The 10,671-nt window shown below is 41.6% G+C and overlaps 1 protein-coding gene across 4 annotated transcripts in view; it reads left to right on the forward strand.

Moving 5' to 3' along the window:
• Positions 1-10,361, forward strand: part of col12a1b (collagen, type XII, alpha 1b) — a 150,111-nt gene extending 139,750 nt beyond the window's left edge. For 3 of the 4 annotated variants that reach the window (XM_026194793.1, XM_026194795.1, XM_026194797.1), the window contains 9 exons: positions 1,238-1,291; positions 1,394-1,447; positions 1,631-1,702; positions 1,788-1,823; positions 3,053-3,119; positions 3,231-3,416; positions 4,262-4,330; positions 6,983-7,153; positions 9,449-10,361. In XM_026194793.1, coding sequence (XP_026050578.1) covers positions 1,238-1,291; positions 1,394-1,447; positions 1,631-1,702; positions 1,788-1,823; positions 3,053-3,119; positions 3,231-3,416; positions 4,262-4,330; positions 6,983-7,153; positions 9,449-9,549 — 810 coding nt within the window. In that variant the 3' untranslated portion in view covers positions 9,550-10,361. Of the gene's footprint in view, positions 1-1,237; positions 1,292-1,393; positions 1,448-1,630; positions 1,703-1,787; positions 1,824-3,052; positions 3,120-3,230; positions 3,417-4,261; positions 4,331-6,982; positions 7,154-7,976; positions 8,748-9,448 lie in introns of those variants that run through there. The other variant, XM_026194796.1, reaches the window with a different exon arrangement.
• Positions 10,362-10,671: the final 310 nt, after the last annotated feature.

Consider the following 10,671-nt stretch of genomic DNA (forward strand, 5'->3'; position numbering starts at 1 on the left):
GCAACCAACTTGTGTAGAAAGGAAGGGGATGAATTTACAGGGTTATGAAACAGCTGGACACTGCTTTATTTTTACTCACAAAAAGGTTATGATTAAGTGTTGCGAATGGGCCTAACTGTAAATTTTGATAGAGGAGGCTGAATGGTACCAGGAACATTTAAATGCAGTGCCAATGGGTCTTGAGCAAGTGTTGGGATGTGACAAGTGTTGGGAATGAAATCATGTCAAAAATTCACAGTTGCTGCTCTTGGTTGGAAATCAGAGCTTCATGTCCAAGGTTGAACTTGGAAGGCCTTGAAATAACAGATTAAAGTGTCTTTTTTTTTTTTTTAGATAATTTCTGGTAAACATTTGTTAGGTTTGTCACTGAAAACTCATCTGAGAGTTTTAATAAACTCTGGGTCACCTTCAAAAACTTGGTAACAGTAGGCAACGTTTTGCCACCATGTTCACATTTAACATCCATATTTCTTTAAAAAAGTGTGCAACACGTATGGTATGTTTTCTGTGTGTGTGTGTCAGAGTTGATGACGACTTTATTTAAAAGCCCTTGCTTACTTATTTTATTTCAACTAATTCAGTGTTTGTAAGTAGAATTTCCAAAAAGACAATGAATTAGATGGAAAAACAACAGTAATTAGTGCTACCTACTTCAAATCCTTTATTCAATAATTTATTTCTTCCAGTCAGCTCAACTAGTTAAAGGACTGGAACAATTTACTGCCCTGCTCAAAGTGTTGTTGCACTGGAACAGCATGCACAATTGGGAATTAAACCTTCAACCCTTCACCCGCAGTGTTCATGCAGAGCTTCAGACTCATGAGTAAGACTGATTAATCAGCTCTTTATGCCAGTAAAACAAACTCCACGTGGACCGTATTGGAGCAACGAGGCTGCAGGTGACCATGTTGGAGCAGATGCTATAGCAACATGCATTTAATGAGTTACAGACCATGCGGTCCTGGTTTATAATGGCCAATAAAACGGTTCTGGAATATGTTATGTTCCTTGTAAATCTTATGCCAAGGCATCAAAGACCAGAGACAATAAAAATAGTGAGCAGAGTTTCTGAGCAAATGAGCACGGGGGGAAAAAAGAAAAAGAAAAAGACGTTTACTGTCCGGCACGACGCTGAAACAAACCAGCTCGAGTTGGTCAATCAGAGGAAAGGTGGACTTTCTGTTACAGATGATGAGCATAAAATACTTTTTTCTGAGGGGTCTTCTCATGTTTGCAGGGTTCTCGTGGTCCTCCTGGTCCTGTTGGCCCAATGGGACCCGCCGGAGTGAGGGTGAGTATAGCCAGGCTGTTTTTAATGGCATCCATGCGGTCTGAATTCTTTAAACATGAACTGTATGGCTTTAGGGTTTTAGTCAATATCTTATATTTCCAGGGCCCTCAAGGAAAGGAAGGCCCAGCTGGACCTAGAGGAGCCCCAGGGCCCATGGTAAGACTTCTAATGGTTTGACACATGCACACCTCAGAGCTGCAAACCACGTGAACAATTGAGGCATTTAATTGCCTTTCCAAAGAGCTTTCTACTACCTTTGCAGGCATATTTCCCAAGAGTCATCTTTGTCCTCTTTCCCACTCATCGATATTTTTCTTACCCTTCTCTTTTTCCTTGCAGGGACCTCCAGGATCTCCTGGAGTACCAGGTACCACAGGAAAACCAGGAAATCCTGGAGACTCTGGTCCTCCTGTAAGTTTGCTGGCAGGGTTGTGTGTTAATTGAGCAGCACGTTGGGCCTGAATAGTTCTTAACAGTTTTATTTCTCTGGTTCTAGGGTCCCAATGGTCCAAAGGGAGACAAGGGAGAGAGAGTGAGTAAACCTACATCAAATGTTTTTTGTCCACAAGTGATGATATTAAAAATATCCTACAACATGTCAACAACAAGCTGATGAAAACAAGAGGCTAGATTCCCTGTGCAGTTTCACGTTTCAGGAAATTTCTAATAATACATTTACATATAAGTGACTTGAGAAATGACAAATGGGGCAAACAGTAGGAAATGCTGGGAACTTATCACTTAGCATTACGAGTTGTTTGGAGTATTTTCCTGATGTACAACGTGTGACCAAAAAGTCCATGAAAGAAACCGTACCATTTTAAATGTGTCTGCTCCTGGATTGTCTTCATGTGCATGTTCATCTGGCATCCAGTGCGGCTGCCATTCTAAATTTTAGTCTGAAGCCCGATTTCAACATAGACAATTTTAACTTCAGGTTCAGAGAGAGACGAGGAATCTAGTCTTTTTGGACATTCATTGGATTGCATCAGTGCTGAGGTGTTGAAATGCTCTGAGGCGTCTAAGGGAGAACATTCAACAGAAACCAAAAATATACACACAGAAATTGGATGCCATCCTCGAAGTAGTAATCTTGTCCAGAGCTGCCGTGCTTCCAACACTGGGAACACTTCCTGGAAGTCCTGTTCTGTCAGGACGTCAAGCACCATCTGTAGTGCATGTTGGATCCGCTTCAGTTTGCCGACCTTCAACTTGAATTTCAATTTTTTTGAAGAGCGAAGTAGCAGGGAACGAATGGAGATATTCATATTAGTGCACCCCATATTCTCCATAATGGAGGACCCATTTGCATCGCACCACTGTTGAGTTTGTTTGTGCAATAGGTTCTCCTAGGATGTTAAACTAGAACTTGGCATGGACAATCCAAAGCTTCATGTGGGACGAATTCACTGAACCACCTGGAGAAAAACGAGTAGCCAGCTTCTGTTAGAGCTCCCAACTCTGCAAACCTTTTGACCAGGACTTTGGACTTTTGACAGCTCTTCCCCTGCTAGACTGCTGTTTGGTCTCTATAGCCTCAACCTTTGAGATAAAGGTGGGGGTCATTATAGCTGTTGCAAATGCTCCTTAGTGCAAAAGCAGCAGGTGGTCACGAAAATCCTGATTGAGCCACGTTTCAATGAAAAGTTTCAGAGAAACATTTTCTGACTCATATAAAGTCTGTGCACAATGACAATAAAGAACTATTCTATTCCTTTCTTCACTGTTTTCCAATTTTAAATCCTGCCTGTCTGCACCCAGGGTGACTTTGCTCCTCAGAACATGATGCGATCCATTGCCAGACAGGTTTGCGGACAGTTAGTCCAAGGTACGTAGAACACATTTTCCCCCTCCTGACATGGATTTAGAAATCTCTGCCTCTTGGCTTTCACGATGTGGTTTGTAATGTTCTTGCTTTCTCTTCACCCTGCTGTTGCAGAACAAATGACTCGGGTCAACTCGTTATTGAATCAAATCCCCAGCAACATGTACCGCAACAATAACCCAGGCCCTCCGGGCCCTCCTGGACCTCCTGGCAATCAGGGACCCCGTGGAGAGCCGGGCGCCACAGGAAGGAACGGATTCCCCGGAAGTTCCGGATTGCCCGGCCAGCAGGGAGAGAGAGGTACGAGCCACCCCTGAGAAGTTGCTGCACGGCAGGAGAGGCTGACATCATGAACAAATGGAGTTAGAAAAATAAACATGAAGTCAAATGATTTCTAAAATGGGAGCACAGAAGGCAGCAAAGTGATTATTTACTCTGCAGAACGTTTACCTAAGACGCACCAAACCATCACAGAATGTTAGAAAGGCCTGGCATCATCGTTAATCTGAATTTCAGTCCAGATCGAATCAAATAAAGCTGCTGATGCCAAAATGTAAAAATACTGCAGTGAAAAAAGTACTTCTATTAACCCAGAGACACTTTTTTACATCTTTTTTTTAAATTCTCATTTGACGAGATTTTTTGATCCACAAACAGCAAATTGTAATCTAGGGAGATTGGCCAATGCACACTGCATGTTTCATTTATCCAGATAAACTACTGGCACTGGCACTCGGTCAACAAAACTTAGAAAACTCCGATCTAAATGATCATGAACATGGCTGCTAGTGCATTCATCCCTGTGTTCAGTCTTATTAAAGAAAACAGAATAACTACTGAAGATGTTGCCGGGCAGAATCAGAAATTAAATGTATTTGCATTGCACCCTCACCTTCTGCTCATTAAGGACCCCTTTCTGAAGTCTCACTTTCCTGTCTCACTTTATGTAACAAAAATTCAGGAAACATATTTCAGAAGAGGCAAAAAAAATGTTCCAAAGCCAAGTTCTACCACAGGGAGGAGCTTTTAAGTAGGAGCTCTTATGTAAGGGGAGACAGAAAAAATGTCTTATTTTATTCTGCAACTTACAGGATTGAGACCTCCGAGCTCCCAGCCTAATGATACTTGACTTTCCCCCCCTTCAGGTCCCCCAGGAGAGAAAGGCGATCGAGGAACTTCAGTAGTTGGAGCGAAAGGACCGAGGGGACCTCCAGGTACACATTCTTTAGCAAGACACCAAAAATACTTAAAATGTTGGTGAGATCGCTGACAGCTAAAGTTAACAGGCAAAGCTGATTCCTAAGTCCATAATTTATCATCGTTGATGAAACCATCATCTGAACTGCCCCTACAGATTTGTAAGGCTTAAAAAAGATAAATAATTTATGTTTCAGCAAAACAGAACTATTGTCTCGTCACATTTGCCACTAAAAACCCAAACACACTCAATGTTTGAGCCAAGATGATGGAAATGGAGCCTTTGCATATAACGATCTACCTTGATGATGTAAACCTTGATTTTTACCTGCCTTTGTCACTCATCTTATTGAGTGTCTCACCTTATTCACACCCCCCCCCCACCCACTCAAAGATGTCGGCTGATTCAAATGCTGAAAGCTTTGTTTGCTGCCATTCCTGTTAGTCTCTGGCACCAGTGTTGTGACATGTTGACACATATTTGACAGCAAGATACCCCCCGTCCCATCTCCTATGAGTATATTTCACTGAGAGGTTTGAATTTGTCTCAGTTAACCATGTCTTCTTGCTCCTTAAAACTGCGCTTAGTTGCGCTTTAAAGTAGTGATTTAGCCAGGTGGTGGTGCAGCATTGTTAAAGAAAAACACAAACTTTGGTCCTGAAAAAAGCAATTTCACCAGCAACTGCTTATGTAATCGCACTCCATCCTCCGCGACTGCAACCCTGCCGCTTTGTGACGGTCCCAGCTGTCAGACAGAAGCAGTTAGAGTCGAGGAGGGAGAGGAGAGCAGTGAGTCAGCCTGGAGGACATGCCGAGGACGGCGAGGAGACAGTCGGGCAGGAAACTTTCCAATCTTTTTCTGTCCAAGTCTAGACAAAATTCAGAGGGGAGGGGAGGATCAGCACATCCTACTTCTTTTTCCCCATCATAGTTTACATCATTTCATTCCATGCCCGGGACAGTCAGCAGCAGCTCGACACCTTTTCAATTAATTTTGTTTCCAGCTGCGTTGAGTCGCAGTGGTCTAACAACAATATCATAAAATGTTCTCATCTCTGTTTACATCAAATACAAGAGTGTAACTGTAGTTTTTATTAGTTCTAATGGTATAAAAGCACATGGAAGGCTTTTAAAAATTCTGACTCTCAGAAACACGCTGGCTCAAAGCAAAACGCACTTCATGAAAGTGTTCACATCTGAGAAAATGAAAACGCAGCCGGCCTTTGATCTGTACCATTTGAACAGTTTCATCTTTTTATTTTTATAAACGTTGCTTTTACTGGAGAATCAGTCCCGCCCTTCCTTTGAGGCAAAGTTTATAAAAATAAAAGACATGTTGCTACCACCTTTGTCCATGCTGCATTATGCTGATGTGATTTATCCATGTAGTTTGAATGTAGGGTTTGGTGACCATTTGAAGATATCCCATTAACCCCCTGTATGATCTCCAATATCTGCACCACTGGGGTGGGGGCTGCAGATGAAGTTGAAGTGAATCCCCTCAATGCAGTTTTTTTTTTTTATTAATAAACAGACCCAGAGGGGGGAAAAGATGATAGACCTGCTCCTGTTTTGGTATCGTTTTGAGATGATGGACATTTATTTCTAAAAGGGAAGCAGTTCAAGCACAAATTTGTGACTACACGCACATTTGTGTCTAAAGCCATGTCATGGAAGTATAGCGAGGAAGAGTGCAAATAATCTGAACGTCAGGATAAAATTCATTCCATGTATTGATGAAATAAGCTAAAAATCACCTTAAAAATCACTCCAACCATCATATATCCCCAACCTAGCTATGACCCCAGTTATCTTATATGTAAGGCTGTTCTTGGTCTGTACCACGTTAATTATTGGCGTCCAGCAACAGTTCTTATTTAGAGACCGTTATCCTTGGTTATCATTCTGGCTTGTGGCCTAATCAGGACTGTCGCAGAGCTGTAACTGTAACCTATTATCCATGCAGGATGGGAGCGTGTGAAGCTGAGTTAGATAACTCTATTCCACCTCATGTCAAAAGTCATGTGGCGATTGGCTATTATGGAATTATATTTATATCATAACAAGGCAAAGCAAATTTCATTTCACATGCACAAAGAAGCCTTCGTGCATGCAAGAGTCTGCTCTGTGCAGAGGCTTCAGAACTTGCCTAAATAACTGTTAATAATTACTTCAGAAAACTTTATTTTTCAGATCAAATGCAGTTTAAAATAGCGTTTCTGTCACTGCCACAGTGTAACTGAGTTTAATGCAGTAACCTGAAGTGTCCAATTACATTAGGACCCTGTCCTTATTTGGGCTCCTCCTCCAGACAGTCAAATGAGCAGGATTTCTCTCAGAGTGCAGAGCTACCAGTGACAGCGTGAAACTGTAGCAGCGTGTGTAAAGCTGACACACGCGTGTGCGCGGCTGCGCGTTGCTGAATTTACGCACGAGGAATTTAATTCCGCAAGTGAAACTGAATTATTTGCTGGTATTATGTTTTTTGCTCTCGCACATATGATGAAATAAATATGATTCCATAAACTTCAGCCTGCTGTGATTGCAGTCTGGTAACACTGACAGTTGAACACACATGGGTGTGTTGTCCATTTCCTCCCTCTTTGAAATGCTACTGATCATGATAACCTTTTTATTTTTTTATTTTTTTTTAAATTAAACACATCAGGTCCATCAGGAGAGAGCAGGACCGGACCCCCAGGCCCTTCAGGCCCTGCTGGATCTCGCGGACCTCCTGGACGTCCAGGATACGCCGGAGTCCGTGGGCCTCCTGGACCTCCTGGATACTGCGATTCCTCTCAGTGTGTCGGTATTCCTTACAATGGGCAGGGATACATAGGTATGTAAAGCATCCTGTCTGTGATCAGAGACATTAGTTCTGTTTGGCAATCTGGGATTAAATGCAACAGTAAAAGAACACGCCAACATTTTGGGAGATGCACTTTCCTGTTCATGAGTCTGGGATGTGATGACTTTAGAATAACACTGAAAACAGAAACTCAAGGGTTAGGCTGATGGATTCTGACAGGGCATGGTATAAAATGATACCTGCAAAGCCAATGCATGCTTTGCGATAACTCAGAAATCTCTGTAGATTAAAACAGCAAAAAAGGTATAAGATAGAAAGTAATTTATAAAAGCAATAGAAAAAAATAGGTTGAAATAAGTTTCCTCCAAAAGAGGGAGTCTGAGCTGCCCCTTTGTGTCAAAAGGAGCCAGTTAAAGATGCTAAAGATGCCTCCTGGGCACATTCAACTGGGCAGAAACCCTGGAGTAGACTAGAGCCCGTTGGAGAGATTCTATCTCTCACCTGGCCTGGGAATTCCTCGGGAGTCCTCAAGATGAGCTGAGAAGTATCGTTGGGGAAAAGGACATCTAGTAGTCTGGAAACAGAAGACTGAGCTTGATGTGAAGCAATTACTTCAAACCACCTCAACAGCTTAAATCTGCTTCCAGTCTTTATTCTAAGCTGGGCCAATACTCCCTGACTCTGGTTTATAAAAAGGGAGAAAATGCACTTCCCAAAATGTCTGAGCACTCTGTTGTGGGGGGATTAGTGCATGTGTGAAACTTGTAGTCAACTAATAAGCACATAGAGGTTATTGATTTGCTGTCTTCTGCTGACCTGACTGACACCTTCCATCCTCTTTGGCCCGTTTCAGGTTCACCATAGTAGACTTTTTATACCGCCTGTGCTGCTTTCACTGACCATCTGAAAACACAAAATAAAAAAGTCCTGTAACTGAATCACTCATATGCTCTAAAGCTGTTTAAAGGGATAACCACCAAAGGAAACAATTAACAAACTGTGCTGAAAACATCACAACAACAAAGAGGGAACGAGTACTAACGACTCACAGACAGTAGAGCAAAACACCAGCAGCAGCGGTGATGGCACCGACCTCTTTAGTGGCCTGTTTGCATCTTGAAGCCAAAGACCAAACAAAGAAGCCTTGTTCAGTAGAGGAGCATGCAGCAAACAACACCACCGACAAGCCAAAACAAATACTAACAAAGGTGGACTTGTACCAGAGAAACCAGTGCAGCCACCTCAGCATCACCACCCACAGCAGCAGCAGCAACTCTGTTAACAGCATTTCTCTCCATGTGACATGTAAATAAACTAATTTGTGCCTTGTAAATGATATTTGAATCAAGTCCACTAAATTTAGTCTTAACATCTGTAGTTTTAAAGCTTGTGCCTTGCAAAACAAACCTGCTGCTTGCTCAAACGCCAACAGAACGTTTTATTTTTATTGTTTTTTGGTGGTTGTTTTTTTATTTTATTTTAAGTCTTCCCACCCATGTGCTTGTAGCCATTTTAAACTGCTCGGGGTCATGCTGGTCCGTCCTACACGTGTGACCCTGCAGGCTTAGATTCACCACTTCATGTTTTCATGTCCCCCCCCCAAAAAAAACCAAAAAAAAAAAACCAACAACAACAAGGAAACCCCACCCAAACTACATCTGGTTTAAAATACTAACAAAGCTTTCACAAATTCTTTCTAGTCGGGTGGTTGATGATCTCAAGTTTTGTTGCATTTTGTGAATGTATGTGATGGAATTGATTGCTGGTAATGCTTGTGGTTATCAGACTAACACCTGAAATTCTAACAACACAAAAGGAGAATATGAATGCACTGAAATGTATAGCAGGGGCGTGCCCAAAGGGTGCCTTGGGTGACCTGGGCCATGTTTAAGTGATAAAAACAGTCTCAAAGGGTTTTTTGTAGTGCAGACTACATACAGACTGCTATTTTTGAAGTAACGTTCATTTCGCCTGCAAATTTATTGGTTTACCAAGATAAATACTGGCAAACCTTCACTATTGAGCCCTCCCCTCTAAAGAATGAATAAATTACACTACGATGATAAGACAAACAACTCAAACCAGTTTGTTGCTGTGTAGCTGTATTGGTGACAACCATTTCCCCCTCTGTGTCACACAAGCCACCTATGACCCCCCCACCAATACTGGCCACACCCCTGCTGTTTACTAACTAGCTGTGTCAGTGGTTTAGGTGGAATCAGAAAGAAACACAACTTTTAACCAGTTCTTCTTGTGCATGTTGAGAAAAATCAAGAGAAAATGTGCCAACTTACTTTGCCAATTGGCCCAAATGCTATCTCCAAGCAGGCCAATACCCATCTGAACCTGACACCCAAGTAGTCCAGTTCCCCGAGGAGGACGGCGAGTTGCAAAACCAGCGTCAAAAGAGATCACTACCAAGATAGACAACCAGCAGGCTAACATCATAAAGACAAGTAGCGTTTTCTTTATCCGTTTAATTTTCTTCACCTTAACCTGTGTTCGTTCATGAAATTATAAATAAAAATGGGGTTTGACACCTCAAATTTATTGGGTAATACATTTCAGTGCCTAAAAATCTATGTGAATATTCTTTTTTGTGTCAGGCGAAGGGTTTAGACTGATGATGTTCGGGGGTGACTGGCACAATTTTAAAATAGACAAAAAACAAACTACAAAAACCTGTGAGCTTTCCTTTTCCATTTGTCTTTTTGCTTGTAACATATTTGCATTGAGTTTGTATTGACTAGCAGTGTTCAACAGTGCACTCATGGTAACAAGGCTAGCAATAGTACAGCAGGAAGGAAAATGTTCAGTGTCAGGACATCACATATGAAATGTTTATTGTTTTGCTTTCACACTTCATCCAGTATGTTCAGTATAACCTTTCTCATTCAGTTCATCTTTTAGGAGGTTCAGTTAAACACCGCTTTCATTTTGTATCTTTATATTTATCAGTTTTCCTTTATTCTGTCACAGATAATTTTTACCAAAGGTGGAATTGCATGTCTGTGGTGTATATTTAGTACATGTTCACTACATTTCATCTTGTTTTAATCAGAATATTTGTCATCGTCATTGTCATCGTATCAAATGCGGTCAAAACCTGCATGCAAGACTATGGAAATGGTCTTGCTGCTTCATGTTTTAACTGCAGATTGTGAATTCCACAGCCTTATTTTCTTATTTATTTCTGAAAACAGAAGAGGCATTTTTCAATAAAACTACTGAAAATCCACTTTGGTGTGTTCATTTCATGTTAAAGGACAGAAGCCAAAATAAAGCAAGTTCAGATCACACCAAAGCAGACTTGGGTTGAGTTCTTAACAAGCAGGACTGACTTGAAGGATACCTTGGCCACCAACTACTATCCTAAGTTGTTTATGCTCTAACCGAAGCATCTAACAGAAGAGTTAGTCCTTAGACTGATTCAAGGAACATTTTGAACAACCAAAAGTGTACAATGTGGTAGAAGGGTTAGGATTACTTGGGCTGAGTAGATAAGGGCTTTGATTCACTTAAGTGACCTTGGTGCACTTTTGATACAC

Source organism: Astatotilapia calliptera, chromosome 15 (genome assembly GCF_900246225.1).
Source record: "Astatotilapia calliptera chromosome 15, fAstCal1.2, whole genome shotgun sequence".
NCBI classification, from domain to species: Eukaryota; Metazoa; Chordata; class Actinopteri; order Cichliformes; family Cichlidae; genus Astatotilapia; species Astatotilapia calliptera.